General features: G+C 44.8%; 1 protein-coding gene and 1 long non-coding RNA gene across 2 annotated transcripts in view; one reads left to right on the forward strand and one right to left on the reverse strand.

The window, feature by feature from the left end:
* Positions 1-6,200: 6,200 nt before the first annotated feature.
* LOC311520265 lies at positions 6,201-7,285 on the reverse strand. Its single transcript, XR_014711536.1, has 3 exons — positions 7,230-7,285; positions 6,394-6,497; positions 6,201-6,279 (listed from the first exon to the last, which is right to left on the reverse strand). It is a non-coding gene; the product is annotated as an uncharacterized lncRNA (long non-coding RNA).
* A 129-nt stretch (positions 7,286-7,414) lies between these two features.
* Positions 7,415-24,397, forward strand: part of RMND5A (required for meiotic nuclear division 5 homolog A) — a 44,223-nt gene continuing 27,240 nt past the window's right edge. The window contains exons 1-2 of the mRNA XM_084627624.1: positions 7,415-7,712; positions 15,784-15,926. Of these exons, the coding sequence (XP_084483750.1) occupies positions 7,571-7,712; positions 15,784-15,926 (285 nt within the window). The 5' untranslated portion in view covers positions 7,415-7,570. The remainder of the gene's footprint in view (positions 7,713-15,783; positions 15,927-24,397) is intronic.

Here is a 24,397-nt window from a genome sequence, read left to right on the forward strand (position 1 = left end):
CTCCCCCATCATGACAGGGGGAGGGCAAATCTGCTGCCCCTTTGTGAGGAGGAGCGGCTCCAAATGCAGTTTTGCCTAGGATGGCAGATTGTCTTGTGGGGCCTCTGTCGGTGGAGATTCATGTGTGCTCCCCCCTTAACTCACATGATTTGTTCCTCTCACCCAAAGTGATAACAAGCAACCCAAATGCTGCTGCTCCCCAGGATCAGGCCCTAAGTGCTTCCAGAGAGATGAACCCCCCCTCACCCTCCTGTGCCTTGCCAGAGCTGGAGTTTAATTTATGTGCTCAGTTGGATGTTAATGGTAAATTCTATGGTGGGGGGGGGGGGGAGAAAACCTGGATTTGTGCTGGAAATGGCCCAACTTGATTATCATACACATTGTAAGGAGAGTGATCACTTTAGATAAGCTATTACCAGCAGGAGAGTGGGGTGGGGGGAGAGAAAACCTTTTGTAGTGGTAAACACCAATTTTTTCATGCTTTGTGTGTATAAAAAGATCTTCTATACTTTCCACAGTATGCATCTAATGAAGTGAGCTGTAGCTCAGGAAAGCTTATGCTCAAATAAATTGGTTAGTCTCTAAGGCGCCACAAGTCCTCCTTTTCTTTTTGCGAATACAGACTAACAGGGCTGTTACTCTGAAACCTGTCTATGGTGACTGACTATAGACTTTTTAATAGTTTTGACATTTTAATGTTTAAGACTTTTTTTATTAACTGAAATGTTCAAAATTGCAGGAAATTGGGGGCGGGGAGGCATCAGATAGTAATTATTTAATGATTGTAGGCATTGAGATTCAAAAAGTAAAAGCTTTATAACCATTAAAACACAAATTGTCAACATCACATGCCAAAATATACAAAGTAGATATCCTTAAATCAAACTCTAATAAGTTCGCAAGCAGCATTTTTCTTACATTGCCTATTTGTTACATTTCAATTACCAATTTTGTCATTTTTGTGTGTGGATGATGAAATTGACATTTACCAATAAAAATGTAATCTTTGCACACTGAACTATAGAAAAGCCATGCAGAGTTAGATCAGTTGGTCAGGCAGCTTAGGCCCCCGATTTAAGATTTGTATGAAAAGAAAAGCGTCACAAAACCACAGCACTGATATGTGTCCCATTCGTAACTCTTGTCCAACAAGCCACACGAAATCTGACCGTAAGTATTGAAGTTCCTACAGCTAAAGCGTAGCTGGGACTGCGACTGCACAAGCATCTCTCCCCACAGTGCCAGCAGATCCAACAATTCAGGTGTGCTCCAAGTGGGAGAGCATTTGCTGCATGGAGCCCCCATGGTCAGCTGGGAAGATGCATTCAGCTGTCCACAGGGAGCAAACAGGAAGTGGAATTTCAAAAAGTATTGGGCCTTAAAAGGGGGAAGGGTGGATACCTTTGTACCTAGGTGCAGTGCAGCGAAGTTCGAACTGCTGACCAGTTGTCACGATGGGCATTGTGGGACACCTCATGGAGGCCAATTAGAGCAACATAACCAAAGGCGGTGTCTACACTGACACTTAGTTGATATAACTTTGCTGCAAAAAGCTCTATGCTTCTCAGCGAAGTGGTTTTATTTTGTTGGCAAAGCAGAAGAGTTTTCTTGCTAGAAGAAGCATTGCAGTGGTACACCTCCACTGTTTTGTCGATGAAAGCTGACTTTTGTTGACAAAACTGTGTAATGTAGACAAGGCCTAAGGCTCCTTAATAATAGCAGGGCCTACAGAAAAACAAGTCTAGCAATATGCCTCAGCTGTCTCAGGACACAAGCTCAACCTAATTTCTGGTGCATGTTAGTTCACAGCCAGGGCCCCTTCACTGAGAACACCATAGATACCATTCCCCAAATTTGAACATGGCTACTCTTATCCTCCGTGTACTTGCTGAGTAGAGTTCCGATCGTCAAGAGTGACAAGGTAATTGATTTTAGTGGTAGCTGGTCACAAGCTGAGCCTTTTGGCTTTGTCAACTTTGCTCCCTATATTGAAAGTCATAGTCCCTTATTCTTACGATGTACATTTGTGAAGGGGTAGTGAAGAGTAAAGATTTGAAGGATGAACCATATAGCTCCAATACTGGACAGTTAAGGACAAACTGATTTTAGGAGGTAGTTTTGCTCAATACCGAGTCACATGGGGGAAGACCAGCTTGAACAGAACGTACCCAGGGATCAGTTGGTATTTTAAAGTTAATCTATGAGAGGGAGGGGTCGTAATGCTCTCCCATTTCTTCATAATATGTCACAGTACACAAAACTTTATCAAGCTGACAAATGTGAGGCATAATTTCTGGGTCTCTGTCAAATCTTCCATGCACTAAGGGTCCTTCTAAATAATGAGAAAGTGACTCACTGCTGTAATGACCACTAACAGGACCAGCCCACCATGTGCTGAAAACTGTTTGGCTACTAGCATAGATAGGTCCAAAATGTAATTTACAGCATTACAAAAAGCATGTTCAACATCACCTGCCGTCAGGCCCCTAACAGATTCTTTGTACCCGTGCTGCAACCCTCTTCTCCTTTAAATCCCTCTTAAAGATCTACTTCTTCTGAGACACATACAAGAACCTAGCTGACTAATTCCTATATATTTATTTAAAGTGAGCACCTCAGACATACATGGAGTGATGGGTGGGAGGAACCTACCATGTTTAATTTCAGTTAAAAGTTTGTTCAGGATTTTTAATAAGCAGTGGACTTATCATATGAATACTTTGCTCATATGTTGTATCCCTCACTGCTTTTATGTTTTTAGGGTGTATGCTTTTCAGGGTAGGGGCTGTTCAGCTCCTCCTCAGTTTGGAAAGCACATAGCAATAATTAAAATAAAAGTCCACACAGCAAAACTGTTTAATGTCAATTAAGCAAGGTGTGGTAGGGGCACATAGACAATACTTGTCTCTAATATGGCATTTCCTATTGTCAATGGACTAAGTGAAGCAGAACAGCATTGCCTTTGCCAAGAGCCTCAAAAGTTAGTCCCAACATTTCCCACACACTGTTGACTGTGGTTTTTGGTTAAAATAATTTCTTTAAGCTTGTTGTTCAACTTTCTGGCAGTTCATATGTATTCACATGCTGATATTTTGGCAAGCAAACCAAAACATGAAACTCTGGAATATGACTGTCCTAATAGTAAGGACACAAACATCACTACTTTTTAAAATTTGATTTTCTATCAATGCTCAGTGGTAGACTGGGCAGCAAGGTAACTGACTGAGACTTTCACAGCAAAGAAGTGGAGACTACCGATGTTTCTCTGTATAAGAGGGGCCTGTGAATCAGACTGGAATCTGGCTTAGCATCAGTAGTTGAAAGGCTCCCCACAACACTTCTGCCTCAACTCCATTTTGCACCTAGGTGGCCCAGTTAGGGGAACTGGGGCAGGAGGAGCCCTTGAAGTACAGAGATATGAGCAGATAGACTAGGCTGTATCCCCCATCATATTAGGTTAGGCCTTGTATACACTACAAAGTTTTGTTGGCAAAAGCTGGCTTTTGCCGACAAAACAGGGGAGGTGTACACACTACAAAGCTACTTTTAGCAGCAAAACTCTGCTGTTTTACAGACAAAATAAGACCACCTCAACAAGAGGCATAAAGCTTTTTGTGGCAAAATTAAAGCAACAGAGCATCAGTGTAGACACTGCTGTTTGTTTAGTTGACATAACTGGCTTCCACAAGTATCCCTCAGTGCCTGCCACCACTATTCCACAGTGCCTGCCATGACCGCTTGGCTCATTGTTTTGATCTCTGCTGCTCCGTAGGCATGTGCCCCTCCCCTCTCACAGCTCCAGGAAGTATCTGACAGCTGTGCATGCTGCACCCTTTGGGGAAACAAAGAGCAAATCATTGATGTGGAATGCTCCTGTTCTACCCTCCATGCACTAGGAACACAGCAGCAGGCAGACTGCTACTGCAGGGACAGGACTGCTGTGCTACTTTGACATATTCCTCAAGAGGAAGAGCTCACAGAGCTGCTCAGAATGCCGCTGTGGCAGAACTTGGAGAGAATCACAGAACCATAGGCAGGCAGAGTAGGCTGCTGCAGGAGAGAGTGCTGTGCCAAGCAGAGCTGGGGGCTGATGTGGGGTGGTGGCGTCCACCTTTCCCTGCCTCAGGATAAGTCAACCTGCTGTCTCCCTTGCCTCAGACACACCGCTCTGCTCTCCCTCCCCCACACTCTTCATCTGAAAAAGCAGCTGACAATCTACTAGAATGCCCCTGGAACAATGGGATTGAGAAACCTTCATCATATGATGCTGTACCTGCCCCATGAGGCATTGCAAACCCTTCCCAAAGCACCCCGAAGCTAGTTGCACAGTGGGGGTAGCTATCACAGTACACTGCTCTCTGTGTGGATGCAAGAGCTGTTAGCGTGGATGCACTCTGCCAACACAAGGAGCTAGTGTGCACATGCAACAGCCGTTTCAATTAAAGCAGAAAAAACTCTGTAGACAAGGCCTGTAGTCTAACACAGCCCTCTTCCCCCATCTGTCCCCCACCCCACATTATCTCCCCAACCTACAAACTTGGCCCTAACTATACTGATGATTATAGGCTAGATACAACCATCAACTTTGCTGAATTACAACCCAATTTTTTTCAAATGTAGCCTACACATAAGTATTCAGTGAGTTTTAACTATATGAAAAGTCTGAAAAGTCCCTAATTCAATTGTTAAGAATGTTTGGACCAAAGAAAGGCGAGATATGTACTGGTATTTTTAAAAGGCCCATTTTAAAATTAATTCTAACAACCTATTTCGCAAAATTACTTGTGAATGGTCAGAAAACTCATCCTGTACTCAAAAAGCAAGTACTGTGAGTGTGAATAGAGTACTCTATTACTTATAAAGTGGAATCTCTGATTTAGGTACAAAAATGAACATGGAGAAATACGTTTAGACAGTTACAGCAGCAACAATCTTTCATTTTTATTTACCCGAAAGAAATAGACCAAAGCTTGAAAACCAGGACAACCATGTTTTGTCGGACAGACAAATTTGAAGTCTTAACTGTTCATTGACAATCAGAAGTGCCTTCACTCCCCGCCTGCTGGTAGTTTGGAACTAAAAACAAAATACAGTTAAATTGAGAAATAGGACAAAAACCCCCAAAACCTTTGCTAAACAATAGGGAAAGTAGTATTTTCAAGCCTTTAAGATGCAACTATATACAATGGAAATTTTAAAAAGTGTTTTTTTAAACACCCCAGCTAACAGTATCCTTTAAAATGAAATTTCAGTAGCATTATCTATATTGTGCAAAGGCAAGATATCATTGTACAGTTTTAACAGTCACAAATCAACACAAGTTCCAGCAAGCACTGTGTGATATCACAATTCGTGACATTCTGCCTCAGTTTCCCCATCAGAAAAGTGAGAATACAGTGAATACTGAGTCAGTGATGTTAAGCAATGGGATGAAGTTTTAAAGCAGGGTTTGAAAAATTTACCAGCTAGTCAAAAGATTAAACTCACTAGACAAAGAGTCCAAAATAAAAGGACAGGAGGAAGCTCACTGCCCAACTTAAATGATCTAGTGAAAAGCCAACTGCCCTTCCCAACTTGCTGGAAAAGGAAACTGTGTTACCATGTTCCTACCATGGTGTTGTCCCTTTAACCTACTCAAGGGCTCCATCTTTTATGTCAGCCTCTTGCTAGTACGTGTCTGACAGCTTTGAAGCCCCCTCCCCAGACATTCCCCCTGCAAAAGGAGCATTCTGTCTACCAGCCCCTAACCTTAAAGGGGTTCTACTAGTCTATCCTCCACCTTCCTTCATACTCTGAATTTCCCTCTCAAGTAGTTTCTTTTGCTGCCTCTCAGGATTTTTCCAAGTAGCAGGGTTAAAGTGGCATAGTTCTTGTCAGTTCCACTACTACATATGGGATAGGATTCTGAATAGCAACAGTAAAAACTACAAAAGTTCTGCTCTTATTCCAGATGGCTGCTGTTTGAAAAAAGCTCCGAGCACTGAACCATATGCAGATTCATGAAGCCAACAGCAATAAAATGACATATGCAACACCCTCCCAAAGTTGTGAAGAGATGGAAATAAGATCTTTAAAGCTTGACTAGACAAAGCAGGTGGTAAGTTTACATACAGAAGCAAAGTGGTGGAAATGAAGATACTTTAAACATGTATTATCTTCCATTAGTTTTCCAGATAAGATGTTTCAATCTGGGCAGAATCCTGGGTGAAGAAGTCATAGCTCTAGGACTCCTCAAATGCTTTTGCCTGAGCCAGTCCATGTAGAAAGTGCCAGCTTCTCCTGGAAAAAGGCCACTGGCAAGTTACAAAACCCAGGAAAGCAGCAAGCACAATCAACCTCCCCCCCCCGCCCAAGCCTTCTCCCTACAGCCAGTACTTGCTCCACAGGTATCACCTTAGGCCACTGACACTGCATACCCCGTGCAGGATCACTGTCTGTGCGGTTTCCTCAGGGGTAACTACTGCCTTGACAGGTTTCAGAGTAACAGCCGTGTTAGTCTGTATTCGCAAAAGGGAGTATTAGTGGCACCTTAAAGACTAACCAATTTATTTGAGCATGAGCTTTCCACAGTATGCATCCGATGAAGTGAGCTGTAGCTCACGAAAGCTCATGCTCAAATAAATTGGTTAGTCTCTAAGGTGCCACAAGTCCTCCTTTTCTTACTGCCTTGACAGCAAGGTGCGTGTAGCTGGAGGCAGAGCTCCCTGCATTGCCCCCCTCAAAAGCGCACCCGAGCACTTATATCTGCAGACACAGCCCTTGACCCCCGCCCCCACAGGTACCTCACCGCTTCTCCCTTGCAAGCTCCCACCCCTGGCGCTGGCTGAAGCAAGCCCGTCGCCTACCTAGGGGCAGGAGAGCCTGTGAAGGGGCTGCCCGCCATTGAGCGCCCCCAGGGTGCAGCCCCCACCCGTCTTCCCCCAAGCCTTCTCCCTACGAATCGCCTCTTTGCCCATTAGGGGCGGGCAGCCAGCCCCTGCCGCCACCTCTGAGCCCCGCCCCCATCGCCGCCCCCCGCCCAGGCCCTGGCGCGACCATGGCGCGCCCTCCCGGCATCTCCTCCAGCCCTGCTGTCTGTGGGGCTGCCTGAAAAACAATGCAGGCGAGGACCCCAGCTGGCCATCCAGCAGCCTATCAAAGACCTTCCCAGACCGCAGGAGCCCGTGGCACTGCCTGAAGAATAATTCCACCGAGAACTCCAACCCCCCGTACAGCCACAGCACACGCACGGCGCAAGGAGCCGAGTGATCATTCCCGATCCCGAAGTAACAAAACCGCCGCCGACCCTCGGCCGTTTTAAACAGAGCCTTTCTCCGGACCCGGACTGTCCACGGTGCAGCCTGAACAATAATTGACTGAGGACCTCGGGTGTCTAGTCCACTGCCTGCGCAGCGAGTGAGCCCGCTGCCGCTCAGGACCCCGGCTGCCTTTGCGCTGCCTGCACAATAACACTGTTCCGCCAGCCTCAGGGAGAAGTTCTAAACAAAATTCCGGCCCGGCGAGCGGCGGGGAGCCCGGCGGCGGCAGGGAGACCCGGCCTGAGCGAGCGGGGAGCCCCGCCGCGCTCGCCATGGATCAGTGTGTGACGGTGGAGCGGGAGCTGGAGAAGGTGCTGCAGAAGTTCTCGGGCTACGGGCAGCTCTGCGAGCGGAGCCTGGAGGAGCTGATCCAGTACGCGGGGGGGCTGCGCCGCGAGATCCTGCAGAGCGAGAGTACGTGCGGCGCGCCGGGCCCGGGACTCGGGCAGTGATGGGGGGGGGCACCCTTCAGCCCAGCCAGAGAGCCCGCCCCCCATCCCGGCTCTCCTACCCCCTCCCCATCCCGGCTCCCCCCAGCCCGCCCCCCATCCCGGCTCTCCTACCCCCTCCCCATCCCGGCTCCCCCCAGCCCGCCCCCGATCTCGGCTCTCCTACCCGCCTCCCCATCCCAGTTCCCCCCAGCCCGCCCCCCAGCCCGGCTCTCCTCTCCCCTCCCCATCCCGGCTCTCCTACCCCCCTCCCCATCCCAGTTCCCCCCAGCCCGCCCCCGATCCCGGCTCTCCCCCCCATCCCAGTTCTCCCTAGCCCGCCCCCCGATCTCGGCTCTCCTACCCCCCTCCCCATCCCAGTTCCCCCCAGCCCGCCCCCGATCCCGGCTCTCCCCCCCCCATCCCAGTTCTCCCTAGCCCGCCCCCCGATCCCGGCGCTCTTAGCCCCCCCTCCCATCCCGGTTCTCCTCGCACTCCCCGCCCCCCGCAGATCCCGGTGCTCTTCAGCCCTCCCCACCCCACGGTCCCGGCTCTCCTAGCCCCCCACATCCCAGCTCTCTTCAACCCTCCCCAGCCGCCCCCCATCCCGGTTCTCCTCAGCCCTCCCCAGGCTCCCCCGATCCCGGTTCTCTTCGGCTCCTAAATCCTGTCCGAGCGTCCCCCATTTGCCCCCCTCCCCGATCCCGGCCACTCGCCCGAACGACCCCCCGATCTCGGCTTCTCTTCAGGCCCCTTTCCCAGCCGTATCTGTAAGAAACCCCGGGGGTCCACTTTCTCCGTGTCACACCCCCTCTCCCCACAGAGACCCGGAGCCCCCGGCTTCCCCAATGTCCCGGTCTGGCTTCTCCTCGGGCCCCCTTTTCCCGGTCCCAGCGGCCCCCTTCCCCACCGCTACTACCACCATCGCCCCTTCCCGGTTTGGAACAACTCCCCGGGGCTGGGTGTCTCCCTCCTCCCGCCACTTCCTGGCCTCATCACCCCCAGCCTGTCCCTGCCAGTTTGGAAGGGCCCATGGCTTTTTCAGTTGCTGTGATTTTTAAGCACTCAAGGAAAATGAAATAGCGATTTCACAAACAGAGTGTAAATGGGGGAAAATTCCCAGCCAGTCAAAACATGTTAAAGTTAAAGGAAACTGTAGACAAACTTCCTTCTTTCCTTTTCTTCCTTTCTCATGTTTATCCAGTTTTCCTAAAGGGAAACAAGCCTTTGTTTACAGTTTCTGAGATAGTATTAAATGGCCTTGTAGGGGGAAACGGTGAGTCACAGCAATTTAGTGAAGAGGTTACAACCATGTTTAAATTTAGACCCTGTCCACACCTTACAGTTAACAACATGCTAACAAGAGTATTTGGGCACCATTGTTGCTCATAGTAGTGTGGGGGTCTAGCAGAGGTTTCCTGACTTGCTAGGACAGGGAGACAAGATGGGTGAGGTAATATCTTTTTATTAAAAAAAGAAAAGGAGTACTTGTGGCACCTTAGAGACTAACCAATTTATTTGAGCATAAGCTTTCGTGGGCTACAGTGTAGCTCACGAAAGCTTATGCTCAAATAAATTGGTTAGTCTCTAAGGTGCCACAAGTACTTCTTTTCTTTTTGCGAATACAGACTAACACGGCTGTTACTCTGAAACCTGTCTTTTTATTAGACCAACTTCTGCATATTTCAAGGACAGGGGCATTTTTCTGTTTCCCTGACCAGTTAAAAGAAAGAAGCAATCCTTCTTCATGCTCATTCAGGGAAACTGTGCAGATCTCTGCTACCCTCTGAACTTAAATGCCTTTGTTGCTACCATGGTTCTAACCATAGCATAAACAGAGCCTTATTTGGGTGATGGAGGAGGTTAGCACTTCTGGTTGTGGGGTGTTGAGTTGGGACAGGCATTGGTCCATTTTGGGTATGCCTACTTATTCTTTAATGAATAGAAATATTTATTCCTGGTTAGGAGATACTGCTGTGTCCTCTTTATATTGGTCAGTATGTTTATATCTTTATTCCTTTGCATTGAGTAATAATGGGATTAGTCACTGGTATTGAAAGAGGAGTCATAAGAGCCAGGCTGGGTGACATAAACAACAGGTTTGTTGGATTTTCTGGGCTAGATTTAATGGGACTTCAGCTGAAGATAAACATAGCCGCCTGAGTATTATATTTTCAAATAATATATAGCACTTTCAGAGTGTCATACGCCATAGCAGCTCTTTATAAAAATGAACCACGTAAACCTCGCAAAATCCCTGAGAGGTAAGTAACTCAGTATTTATACATGTAATGGGAGGGAGTGGTGAGACAAATCATGTGATTTACCCAGTGCCATAGAGGAAGTGAGTGATAGATATGGGATTAGAATCTGGGCATTCCTGGCTCCCAGTCCTGTGTTTACTATCGCTGTGCTCTAGAAGAATCCACTTTTGTTTAGTTCCAAGAGTTGTATTTGTTTGGTCCTGTGCAAATTTGTTTGTATTTGTTTGGTCCTGTGCAAATGCAGCTGCATAACTTTACTTGCATTGATGTCTGTGGGATTACTCCTGTGAGTAAAGTTAGATGTTGGCAGGATCAGGGCTGTTATTTAGACATGGCAGTTTACAGAAAGACTATAGAAGTCGGCCCTGTTCTGATGATCTCACAATTTAGGTATTTGTAGAAGTCCAGTCCAATATAGGCAGTAGAGTCTTCATTCTGTGAGAAGTTCTTGAACAGCTGTTAATCCACTGCCAAAACTTGTTCCCTTGTTTTTTCAAAGGTTGGTGGATCAGAAATTCCTAGTGGCATTACCTACCAGAAATTAATTCTTTAGAGAATCTTCCTCTTTGGAAACACATTTTTAATAGTCCCTCATGTTTTTTTCAAGTTGTCCAGGCAGGTAAAAATTAAATTAAATCTGTTCCTTCTGCACCCTGTTTTATCAGTCCACAATTCAAAGAAATTCTTTGTCGAACAAAAGGGTTTGACTAAGTGGCCAGCACTTTGTATGTTTGTTTATTGTTTAGCGTGTGCATAGTCGTCTAGCCAAGTGATGGCATCTTCAGTGGCGTGATGCAGTTCTTCTAGGCCACCGCTGACCCTAGTCAGCAGGGATTCATTGACACTGTGCGTCATCGGCTGTGTTGCACCGCAGCTGCACAAAGGGCTGTCAGGAAGGCCCCAGCGATACTGGTTGGCTGCACAGAGACCTTGCCCGGTCTGGAACCTATTCAACCATTGGCACTGGAGCAGGTCAAAACCAGGCGGGCAAATTGTGGGGTCGGCGATGAGGGACTGGTTGGGGATTATAACAGATATCCATTCCTCTCGCCAGAGTGTAACCGCCCTGACATCCTGGCATGGCGGATGAGACCAGAATGGGCAACGTGACGGCAGAGGTGCAGCTGGTGGTTTAAAAAGGTCATTGTGCGGCGGCAGGCTTGAGTTGACACGTACTTTCTCCAGTAACCGGCCAGTGGCAACCTCTCGTCTGATATGAGGAGGAGCATTATTGCTCAGAACTGGGAGCCATAGGATTGGAGTCGGACGCATGGTGTCAGAGATGATACGCATGACGGCATGTAACTGCGTATCCACCAGTTTGGTGCGTGACGATCAACTCCAAACTGGGGCACAGTACTCCGCCACTGAATACGAGGTGGCAAGAGCTGATGTCCGCAAAGTTGGAGCACAAGCACCCTATGACGAACCTGCCAGTTTGTTAAGAAGATTGTTGTGCGCCTTAACTTTAGCTGCTGTCTTCTTCAGGTGGGCATGGTAACTCAGAGCGAGGTCTAAAGTCACACATAGATAGAATGCTTCCACTTTGTGCTTCAGCTCCTGACCATTCAGACAAACATTCAGTTCTCAGGTTGCGCTGGTGTGATGAAGATGGAACAAAGTGGAGACTGTTTTTATGGTGCTTGGCTGGAGGCGCCAAGTCTTACAGTAGTCAGCTAACTTTATCATGACCCGGTTTAAGATGGCATCAAGCTCGCGAAATGTCTGGGCTTGGGTCCCGCAACAGATGTTGTCTGTGTAAATGAACTTTCATTTACTCCATTGTTGGCAGGTCATTGATGTAAAGGTTGAACAGGGTTGGAGAAAGCACAGAGCCCTGGGGTAACCCATTGCTCTGTTGTCTCCAAGCACTCATCTTCTCCTCCATATGGATTCTGAACCTCCTATTGCGAAGGAACAATTCAACAACGCCTGTGACCCAAGGTAGCAGGACCCGTGATACCTTCACGAGCAGGCCAGTGTGCCATACCTTATTTTACGCTGCTGTTAGATCAATGAAAACAGTGCCTGTTTTCAGGTTTCTCTGGAAGCCATTTTCAACAAATATGGTCAGTGTGAGTACTTGGTCGCATGTGCTATGGTGTCTGCAAAAGGCGGCTTGGTCAGGGCTCAAAATTCTCTCCACATCGGGTAATATGCGCTGTAGGACCAAGTACTCCAGTGCCTTGAAACACACCGACAATAATGATATGTTAAAGACAAGCAATAAAACATATATTTTACAAATTGAGACTCTTATCCTGCAAGGAGAGTTGTGTGGTATGACCCTTCTGCTTGCAGAGGGTCTCATTGACCTCAGTGGGATTCTGCTTTAGCCAGAAAGATCAGCCTACAAGGATCCCTTTTTGGTGTCCAAGCCTCTTATCTGTTAAAAAAACAAAACAAAACACTCTTGTATGTCTTTACTCTCTTCTGACTGTGTACCTGCTGTGCCTCTTTTTGAGACCTTTAGCAAGATGCTTTGAGACTGGTGCTATCTTTTTTCATATCTTGTAAAGGGCCATGCATGTTGTTGGTACCTAATGAATGAGCAATAACCCCATATCAACCAAATGTGAATATTGCCATTGCTTAGTAAACACTCTGGAATAAAGTAAGGGGTGTTTACTATGCACCTTCAGTCTGTTTGGGGACGTTCTAAAGCTTCCTTTTTTGATAGCAAAAGTTCTAATTTAATTTTCACTAGTGATTTATAACTTTTTAAATAGAACAAGGTGTTCAGCTTTGTTCTTAGTAATTTATTATTATCTTATTGCTTAATTTCTCATTTTTACCATATAATTATAATCAATTGGAATATAAATATTGTACCTACATTTCAATGTATAGTATATATAGCAGTATAAACAAGTTATTGTATGAAATTTTAGTTTATACTGACTTCGCTAGTGCTTTTTATGTAGCCTATTGTAAAACTAGGCAAATATCTAGATAAGTTGATGTACCCCCTGAAAGACCTCTGCGTACCCCTGAGGAGTATGCGTGTCAGACTGTTGCTGTCCATTAACATTGGATTATTAAAGGGACAGCAATTTCTGTCTGAAGTTGTTGTTTTTTAACCCATTATTTGTTTCAAGTTATCTCAGTTGTTACTGTAACTGAAAGATTTTAGAGGGGAAAAAAATCTTTTTTCTTCTGTCTTTCCTTTGTGTGGTTGACAGCCTTTTCTGTGTAGAGATTGTCCTTGTTTCTCTATAATCAGTTTCCACTTGGTGTGTGGGTTTTTTTACACAATTTAAGAGGGATTTCTTTTTAATTAGGGAAATTGTGAAACTACAATAATTGGTGGGGGAGAGAAATCTGTGGACAGGTGTAGTATGATACCTGAAACTACTTAACTTTTTAAAAAAAATTGAGTAGCTTTCAAGTTGATATCAGATTAATAAATATTAAGGCCAGAATGGACTATTCTAACCATCTAGTCTGATCTTAGTGAATGTTGATAAGGAAATATTGATGGGTGGAATGATTTCTTTCTGCCTCATGTATAATCTCCAAGGCTGGCTGTTTGTCGTGACAAAAGTCATGATTTTATGCCAGATAGGGGTTGTTTTTTTAAGTCATGACATGCAGTATTTTAGTGATGTATCATGGAAAATTGAAAAGTCAAATATCCCTTACTTTACAATAACAATTATTAAAACAATAAGATTTATCTAATAGTTGAAAGCCATTCCAATAAACATGCTCCCTACTTTGTGTGCACAGAGCCAAATATGTAACATTTCATAGAGGAGACTTGCTGCCTGCTGTTACTCCATATTCATTTACTAGGAAGAATATGGAGCATTAGTAGTTCTTTTCCTTTGTGACAAAGACCATGACTTTATGAAGAGCACCTAAAGGAGAAACGTGATTGTTATGGCTGTAGCAAACATGCAACCTTAAACATTGCAATTAATAAAGATTCTGCAACTAGAATTTAAAATTTAGAGACAGAATGGGGGCTTGCTTTTTTGGAGCTGTATTGGTTCTGTGGTGCTCATGGCAGAAAAAGATTGCTTTGTCAATAAAATAGGCAGATATGGTTGAGATACCTCAAAGCAGGTGTGTGGAATAAGGAGCTGTAAATTTGTACCTAGTCCCTCTGATTGCAACTACACTTCTTCTGTTACGAGACGTCTTTGATTTCCTTCACCCAACTTGTAAGAGGCATGAAGTTAGGGGCTATATATTATGGTAGTTACATTTTGTTTCTCCTCTCCCCACACTTGCAACTCCTGTGATGGCAGTTTGTTACGCATGTAGTAATGCCTGAAATATCAGAAGAGAAACTGGCTGTGTAACCCTCTGCTCCAACCAACAGTAATTCAAGACACAGAATGAGAAAAGAATAGGGATTAAAATTAATGGTTGCTTTTTGAACCTTGTTTTATTAAATGTTGTGGAACTTTTAGGATCTCATCCTTTTAAATATTTCTCATTGGGAGAATTTATAGCTATGGCTGTTAGGAAAACCGTTCTTGGACTGGTTGGTCACTTCAGCCATCACTGTGTACACCACCTGAGGGATATTTTAACACAAACCTTGAGTGTGTGTGCTTGATTGAATGATGTAACTCGTAGAATGATCTGGGCAGAAGCAGTGATGAGAAAAATCCTCTCATCAACAATAGGATCTAAAACAAGACTGGAGGAGACAGTACTCCGGAATCTGGGATCCAAAAGTTGAAAGAAAGTGGGATTGAAGCAGAACACTGAAGAGAAAAAGTCAATTTCTCCAACTGAGACTATTTAACCCATAGGGAAACTGAGGCATAGATGGTGTGAATTGCCTGGGAGATACTGGGATTTAGTTTAAGGGTTCTCAGACATTTTCATATTTATTATTTTATACATAGAGTATGCCTCCTCCCCTCCCACTGGTGATCCCATAACATTCCTGTGGCAGCTATTGAACCTGATGCAATGGAAAAGTAATATCTGGAAAGGAACAATGTGTTTTTAGCTGTCACATGTGATTTAGTAACTGGAAATGAGGAAATCCAGCACAATCCGATGAGCCAGCTCTTTGTGGACCACCAGCAAGTGCTCCATGGTCCACCTCTGCTCTTTGAATCAGTGTTTGAGACCTATTAGTTTAATTATTTAGACATGGGATTGTGAGTCAGAAGATTTAGAACCCGAATGGTATTGCTTTGCACTTTGTTTTGAATGTAATATGCTACCAAATCAGAGTGGTAGCACTCAGCACTCACTTTGCACTGGTGTAAATAGCTACATAAGGTCCAGGGCAACAATGAATAGGGCCCTTAAATTCTAATCCTGGACTCTGTGTGCGTGTGCATGCAATAATGTAATGCCTAGCACTAGTACATCCTCAAAGAACTGAACAAATGAAAGTAGATCCTATGGTGAGGGTAGAAATGATACCCCAGTACATTCTGTGAGGAAGGTTGGTTTAATGTTAGTGCCTTGAGATCCTCTGGTGAAAGGCACTAGAAAGTCCTATTTATCATTAACCTTGAATTCATCAATTTGAAAAACTGTTACTCCATTTAGGAGAATTTGTACCTGCCATAGCAAAACTGGGACTGGCATCTTAATGAGGTTGTCCCATATCCTATCGGTTTTATTTTTTTTAAAACTGCGTTTAGCTGATGTTGCTTTGCCTACGCTTTCTAGATTGGCTTTTGACTTTGTTTTTTTCAGAGCTTTTCACTCTTCCAGTACCATTTTCACCTTTTATTATCTTCACCTATTTGGGAGGAATTTAGCATTATCATTTGTTTATAATAAAGTTTGTAATTAATTTTCTTGTCTTCTGCCTAGACCAAGATGGAGCCTTGTCAGGGACAATTTCCCTTGTTATGACACAGTGCTGCAAAAGAATAAAAGACACAGTTCAGAAATTGGCCTCAGATCATAAAGACATTCACAGCAGTGTTTCCCGAGTCGGAAAAGCCATTGATAAGGTATTTACGTTATGACTTTTATTGTGTTGAAACTTGTTAAATATTTCCCGCCTTGTATTTTATAGTATATAGTCAACCCTGCTATATTTGGAATCAGAAGGTTGGGGTTAAATCCTGGCCCAATAATTGGAAAACTTCCATGGACTTCAACAGAGCCAGGATTTTATCTCTGTGTATAAACTAGTCTTCTGAAAATTAATATCCGGGCCTTCCTTCTCCATGTCTTTTCACAATAAAATCTTCCCAACTCTTTGGAGGTCAGCCAAGTGGTCGTTTCAGTTCCTGTGGGTACCACTTGGCGACAGCTGCAGTCCATCGATTGTCAGTGAGCCTCACTATATGTCCGGCCCATTGAATTTTCCTATGCCTGCTCTCAACAACGATGTCCTACACTCCACTCTGCTCTCCTGATCTCTTCATTGGGGACTCTATCGCAGATTGAAATTCCCAGAATTCTTCTTTCCATCACCCTCTCTGTGACAGACAGTTGCTGCTCCTCTGTCTTCGTCAGCATCCATGTTTTGCTGCCGCACAACATTGCTGGCAGTACTGTTAAGTTGAAGAGGCTGATGTGTGTTGTCTGGTTGATTTTTCCTTGGAGGACATCCCTGATAGAATTGAATGCACACCAGTGTGCTTGCTTTTTTCATGAGAGTTCACCTTCCTGATTGTGGCACATGTTAATTTCTTGGCCCAAATAGACATATTGCTCAACTTCTTCTGTTTGTTCTCCCTGGATTGTGATTTGGACTTTTGGCAAGGTATCAGACCACATAAATTTCCGTTTTTGGAGCGGTTCATTTTCAGTCTGACTTGGCTGCTTTTTGTGTTGAGTTCTTACAGCATTTTCTGTAGTTTGATAGTATTTTCGGCAATCAACACATTATTGTCCATGAATCTGAGCTGGTTCAATGTATTAACAGGTGTTAACAGAATTAATAGAAATCTTCTAGCTAAGAAATATACTATTTCTGGGTATCATGTCTTCTTTCTAATCACTGGTAACAGATGTTTAGGCAGTTGTATCCTGTTTTAGGAGACCTGTTAATCTGCAACAGCTTATCAAGAAAGGTATTTTTGCATGATTTTTTTTTCTAATTCGTTTAATCAGTTCACTGAGGGCTTGGTCCTGTGAGGTGCTGAGCACTCTCAGTGGAAATACAGGATGCTGAGCACCCCACCGGATCAGGCTATTAATATGATGCATTTGTGCACTTCATAAATAGTAAAGAGAGCACAAAAATTATTATAGTTGAAGCTTTTCTGGTGAGACATTCTGATACAAATTCTGATTTCAAGGATTTCTAGGAGCGCCACAAGTTACTGTAGGATAGACTTCAATATCCCTTTGAAAAGGTACCCGAATTCTCTCTCACAGCAATTGATGCCATATGTAAACCTTCAAACCACGCTTTTCCATGAAACAATATTGTGAAGCATTCTTCCCTCTCATGGAAGATAGTTTATGTGTGTCAGAGCATCTGTAATAAACAAAACAAAACAAAAAATCCCCAAAACTCTTTTCAGATTTTCATTTGTGTTGTGGTTTAATATTGAGACATGTTTAGATCTCAGATTGTGTGTACTGACAGATTTCTTAAACACAGTGTCAGACATAGAGTTGGTAGACCGCAGACAATTCTTTTATAAAGGAGACCCCTGTGAACATGTCTCTTGACTGTAAAGAGCCACCCCAGCTATACAAAGTAATGGTTAATCTTTTATCTTTCATAACGAGGTTTAAACAAGACATCTAATCCATTAAGTTTTAATTGAGTAGCAGCGGAGTGTACTAATAATCACAATGCACAGTGCACTGCATTATTGGGTGGAATATCTGTGCAACAATTGTGATTTTTTGTTTGTTTGCTCTATATTTAGCTATCATATAGATCTAAAAAACAATGTATGGCTTAATACCAACAGTGCTAATCCAAGCATCAGTGTGATATTCAAAGCTTAAGTATACATCTGTTCATGATCCTAGCTATTGTATCTAAACCAATTAACTAAAGTAAAAGCAATCCATCCTTATTAGTAGCTTGAAACCTGCTATAAATCTGTTTAATCTTGTCTTGAGTTTGAAACTTGTAACTTCAGTCCTCTTTTGATTTAACAAATGGACTTCATATGAACCATTCTGAATTTGATTAGGTTCTTTTTCAATTTAATTGCTCTGGTAAAACAGAGCAGCACCAAATAATAGCAACGTAATTTAGGTGGATTTGAGTACTGAGTGAAACAATAGGGAAATGGTCTGTAGTAACAAAAAATAAGAGGTATAACCCCCCCTGACATTTAGGGATTTGATAAAATTAGACATGGTCTCCTGTTTCCAAATAACTGTTTCAGTTATTCACTCATGTAGTTTCTCAACAGTTTTATTGTCACTTTACCTAATGAAGTTTGCCCAGTATTAAAAAATGGACCATATAAATAAAAGTTTTATTAAACTGTAGGCACTACATTTTAGAGACTCATAGAAACAAGAAGTGGAAGGACATCAACAAGTTCATCTGGTCTGTGCCCCCAGTGGGTGCAGGATTGCCAAAAAGGACCCCTAGCTGAAAGTTCAGTCCTGTGGTATTCTGAGCAACCTCAACTCCCATCAATATCACTGGGAGTTCAGGGCACAAACACTTTTTCCAAGTTATTTGGCACTTTGCAAGATCATGCCTTGAAACACAGACTTTCTGTGAGATCTTGTGCAAGTCACTTGACCAAAAGCTTCAGTCCATACAGCTGGAAAACTGGGTAGAAAGCAGGAGCTGCATCTGCTGAGAATTTCCCTAGACAAATAAACTACAGAAAATATATTCTAATCCTTCTTGGTCTATTCACAAAATCCATTGTATAAAGTTGAACATAATGATTTCATGGACGGTCAGGTTGAAGAAGGTCTCATGGGGTCCATCTAATCTATCCGCCCTGCACTGCTTTAAGATAATATTTGCATTTCAAGCAAATCTGATTCCTTCTAGTGAAGTATCTATTGGCTTATTAGGGTTCCATAAACAATTTAAATTAAAATCTCCCCAAATAATATACTTAAGTTTTAAACCAATTAAAAGTAATTAGATATAATTGATCTAGTGAATTGATCCCTCATGACTTCCAGACAAATCCTAGACAAAGTTTTGTTGTCAATAAATAAAATCCTCATTAGAACCTGAAAGATCAGTCTTTTACTGTAATTCACAAGATGTAGGTTTTGTATTTACAATAGCCTTCCAGCAGCATCTTCATTTTCATCTTTATTTTTACAGATAGAATAAAACCTCATGACAATGTGATTGGTGTTTTGTAGGTCATCAGGTTCTTGTTAAGATATGATCAGATGTGGACAAGTGTCTCTCAGATGAATTTATCGTGGGCTTCAAGATTAGAATGAGGCTTCCAAAATTTATTGGAACTAATTTTAGTCAGTGGTGAGCTGGAGCCGGTTTTCACCGGTTCGTGCTAACCAGTTGTTAAATTTTGAAGCAGTTTTAGAACCAGTTGTTAACCTGCTTACCTGCAGGGGGCGCTGAGGCTTTGATGGGCTCCGGCTGGGAAGTGATGTAATTCCTCTTCCGACCACCAGGGGCGCTGTGCTGCAGGAGCCATGTGGGCTGCCGCCTGGCCCTGGGCACGAGCCCTGGTGCTGCTGCTGCTCCCCTGGCCCTGGGCTCCCGCTGCTGCCTGGTGCATCCCCAGCTGCTCTGCTGGGCCTGGGCTGTGTCCTGCTGCTTGGGCTGCTCCGAGCTGCTCTCCCCATGAGCACCCACCACCCTGCCCGCAGCCAGCCACCGTCTCCAGCCACCCCTGCACCCCCTGCCCTGCCCACAGCCAGCCCCTGCCGCATCCCCTGCCCTGCCCGCACCAGCCCGTCTTCAGCCGCCCCCGCACCGCCTGCCCGCAGCCAGCCCCTCCGCACCGCCTGCCCGCAGCCAGCCCCGCCGCACCCCCTGCCCTGCCCACAGCCAGCCACCCCGCACCCCCTGCGTGCACCAACCCCTGTCTCCAGCCATCCCCACACCCCTGCCCGCACCAGCCCCGGCGCACTCCCTGCCCGCACCAGCCCCTGTCTCCAGCCACCCCCGCTCCAGCACCTGCCGCACCCCTGCCCTGTCTCCAGCCAACCCCTGCCTCACGCACCCCCTGCCCTGCCCGCAGCCAGCCCCTGCCACATCCCCTGCCCTGTATCCAGCCAACCCCTGCTGCACGCACCCCCTGCCCTGCCCTCAGCCAGCCTGTCTCCAGCCACCCCTGCACCCCCTGCCCTGCCTGCAGCCAGCCCCTGCCGCACCCCCTGCCCTGCCTGCAGCCAGCCCCTGCCGCACCCCCTGCCCTGCCTGCAGCCAGCCCCTGCCGCACCCCCTGCCCTGCCTGCAGCCAGCCCCTGCCGCACCCCCTGCCCTGTATCCAGCCAACCTCTGCTGCACGCACCCCCTGCCCTGCCTTCAGCCAGCCCGTCTCCAGCCACCCCTGCACCCCCTGCCCTGCCTGCAGCCAGCCCCTGCCGCACCCCCTGCCCTGCCTGCAGCCAGCCCCTGCCGCACCCCCTGCCCTGCCTGCAGCCAGCCCCTGCCACACCCCCTGCCTTGCCTGCAGCCAGCCCCTGTCTCCAGCCAGCCCTGCACCCCCCTGCCCTGCCTCCAGCCAGCCCCACAACCCCTTGCCTCCAGCCAACCCCGCACCCTCCTGTCTCCAGCCAGCTCCGCACCCCTTGCCCTGCCTGCAGCTAGCCCCGTACCCCCTGCTTCCAGCTAGCCCTGCCCCACGCCCCTGTCTGCAGCTGGCCCTACATCCACTGGTGCCCTGCAGTTCCCAGGGCAGTAACCCTGCACACCTGCTTCAATGAGGGGGGCAGGGAGCAGCTGGGACCCACACATGTACATACCCTAGGGTGACCAGACAGCAAGTGTGAAAAATCAGAACAGGGGGCGGGGGGGTAATAGGAGCCTATATAAGAAAAAAAAACCAAATTGGGACTGTCCCTATAAAATCGGGACATCTGGTCACCCTAACACACCCCCAGGGAGTGGCGGGGACCCACACATGTGAAACGGAGCTCATTTCTAGTTCAGGCCCATCTTTTTAAAAAAAAACTTTAGACAGGGTTAACATACATCCATATTTTCCTGGACAGGTCAGGCTTTTTGGTTCTTAAATCGCCGCCCGGGAGGAATTTTTAAATTTTAAAAATTCCTCCCGGGAAAATACGGACGTATGGTAACCCTGCTGGTACAAAAAATACATACTGGGGCACATCCCTTAAATCAGAACTTTTTATAGGGAGTCGGTTGTTAAGATTTTGGCAGCTCATCACTGATTTTAATTGAGTGTTACATCCCAGTGACATTTATTGTTTCAAATCAACCAGTGCTTCCTGCTCAACAAGCTCAGATTTTGATGGAATTTGGTGTGCAATGAGTCCATAGTGAGTTTCAGATTAAATGTTTCATTTCCTGTGTAATGAAAGGGAGGGGCCTACGCATGATATTTCCGTTGGCCAGTCTTTTGTTTATGCAACTCCATACTAATGAGCTGGACAGATTTACTAGGCATGTTGCCAGTAGGGTTCTCGCTGAGATCACAGGCTCATTATCATAACAACTGAAGAGGAACTTCAAATTTGGCATGAAGTATTAGCATCCATCTCACCAAGATCTTTAACTAACCAAACCCTTTGTCTCCATATCAACTATTCAAGATTCCCAGGTTCCACATCTATGAAAGTTACTTCTTATTACACAGGGCTGTTGCTTCCTTGGAAGGGAATGATTACAGCCAAATTTAATCTTAATGTAGTTTCTCTGCCCCCCTCCCAGGATCGGAGTCACATTGTTATCATCAAACAAGCTGTCTGCAGTGGTTGGCCAGTGATTTCTACCAGTTGAATGTAAAAAAAAAATACTCTTGAATGGTTTGACACTGGCTGATCATGATTGGGATGTGAATAGTAGAAGCTCATATCATAGCAGTATCCATCTTATTAGTAGTTAGATACCTGTGCTGGTGTTTTGAGGTGGGATTGTCATCAGGAGAATGAGGTGGAGAAATGCTGACTCCATCCATTTCTTCCATACCTTCGCTAAACCTTGTCCTTAAAGGCATACAGTTAGGTCAGATTTCACCCCAAATGTAAGTTTTGGGGAAACAAGCTTTTACTAAGATGTCTGGAAAATTTTCCATGAAACAAAATTAGTCCAGGGAGCGGGGGGCATGGACACACATTTTAAAAATAAATATTCCTTTGGAGTGTCGTTCAGATATTACAGGTTTCAGAGTAGCAGCCGTGTTAGTCTGTATTTGCAAAAAGAAAAGGAGTATTAGTGGCACCTTAGAGACTAACAAATTTATTTGAGCATAAGCTTTCGTGAGCTACAGCTCACTTCATCGGAAGTAGCTCACGAAAGCTTATGCTGAAATAAATTTGTTAGTCTCTAAGGTACCACTAGTACTCCTTTTCTTTCAGATATTACAGTTATGCGAGATATTAAAGAATGCATTCTTTACAACCCAAATATTATATTATGAGTCAGAAAATGAAATGGACAATGAAATAGACTAGTTATTGCTAGTCTCACTTTTATGTCTATTCAAAAGTGAGAAAATTAGCTAGATCTTAAACATTTCACTTTTAATCGCCTTAGGTACTACTAATAACATAGGGAAGGCCAGTAATCTGTTTAAAGTGATATTTAACCTGACAGTGTCACTTTATATATTTTTTTCTTGATGTTTCTTGAAATTCCTTCCAAATTTCATCAGTATCAGTAATATTTTTTTACGATATGGCTGTGGTATATTCACCACATCATCTTCTACATTTCTTTGTCCTAGGTCTACTATTCTGGCTGTTGTAAGGATTGTTTTTTCAAGTTACTAATTTGGAAGCAAATTATTATTTGCTGTTATTACCTCAGTTAAGCCTCTGACCATGCTCAGTACGAATAATGTTTCCAGAAGGCTGAGCAGGGTACGATAATATAAGTGCTCATGCAATTAATACAAATTCTGGGCCTTTCTAATAAGCCTGACTCTTAGATCCTTATTAAACACCACGTGTCAGAAATTATATTGAAGTGAAGATGGAGCAAGTTCACTCATCTAGACAGCAGCATTGAGAAATGCCTGGTCACTAAAATCTAATAGGTTTCAGAGTAGCAGCCGTGTTAGTCTGTATTCGCAAAAAGAAAAGGAGTACTTGTGGCACCTTAGAGACTAACCAATTTATTTGAGCATGAGCTTTCGTGAGCTACAGCTCACTTCATTGGATGCATCTCGGATGTAGCTCATGAAAGCTTATGCTCAAATAAATTGGTTAGTCTCTAAGGTGCCACTAGTACTCCTAAAATATAATACTTACATGACAGCTATGAAAAATGTAAACAAAGGGCAAGCAATGTTTTGTTCTACATGGAATAAGCACTCATTGTGATATGTATAATTGCTTCTGAAAATCACAGAACATTCACTGCAGGGTCTTGAAATCCCAGTAACTATGGCAAAATACTAGAGAAATTGCTAATTTTCTTAAAATACCAGAGACATCTGTAAATCTGTTGAACAGGAGAAAAAAAATGAAGACATGATTCCTCAAAGAATGGAGGAGAGAATTAGGATAAGGGCCAGCAGAATTATTTCAGGCACTGGCATCACCAAAATCATCATGTTCTAGCACATCATAGAATATCGGGGTTGGAAGGGACCTCAGGAGGTCATCTAGTCCAACCCCCTGCTCAAAGCAGGAGAAATCCTCAACTAAATTATCCCAGCCAGGGTTTTGTCAAGCCTGACCTTAAAAGCCTCTAAGGAAGGAGATTCCACCACCTCCCTAGGTAACCCATTCCAGCGCTTCACCGCCCTCCTTGTGAAACTGTAACTTGAGACCATTACTCCTTGTTCTGTCATCTGGTACCACCGAGAATAGTCTAGATCCATCCTTTTTGGAACCCCCTTTCAGGTAGTTGAAAGCAGCTATCAAATCCCCCCTCATTCTTCTCTTCTGCCGACTAAACAATCCCAGTTCCCTCAGCCTCTCCTCATAAGTCATGTGTTCCAGTCCCCTAATAGTTTTTGTTGCCCTCCGCTGGACTCTTTCCAATTTTTCCACATCTGTTTTGTAGTGTGGGGCCCAAAACGGGACACAGTACTCCAGATGAGGCCTCACCAACGTCAAATAGAGGGGAATGATCACATCCGTCGATCTGCTGGCAATGCCACAACTGGAAGCCACAACATAATTAGCCTGATTTCAAGGCGTTATAGCTAGTCACCTGACAAAATAGCTAGATACATACAGCACTAAGTGACTTTGAAAAGAGTTGCAAGGTTTATGGACCAGATGTTATTTCAAAACTAAGTGTTGCCTTAACAGTAATTAAAATAGCTAAAAGGTGAGGGAGGTGAGGATATGCATGTAGTTACTAACATGGGAGTGAGTAGGCAGATGAGATGAGATAATAATATAGGAGTGGCTATAC

This window comes from Lepidochelys olivacea (assembly GCF_965140295.1).
Source record: "Lepidochelys olivacea isolate rLepOli2 genome assembly, chromosome: 4".
In the NCBI taxonomy this organism is placed as follows: domain Eukaryota; kingdom Metazoa; phylum Chordata; order Testudines; family Cheloniidae; genus Lepidochelys; species Lepidochelys olivacea.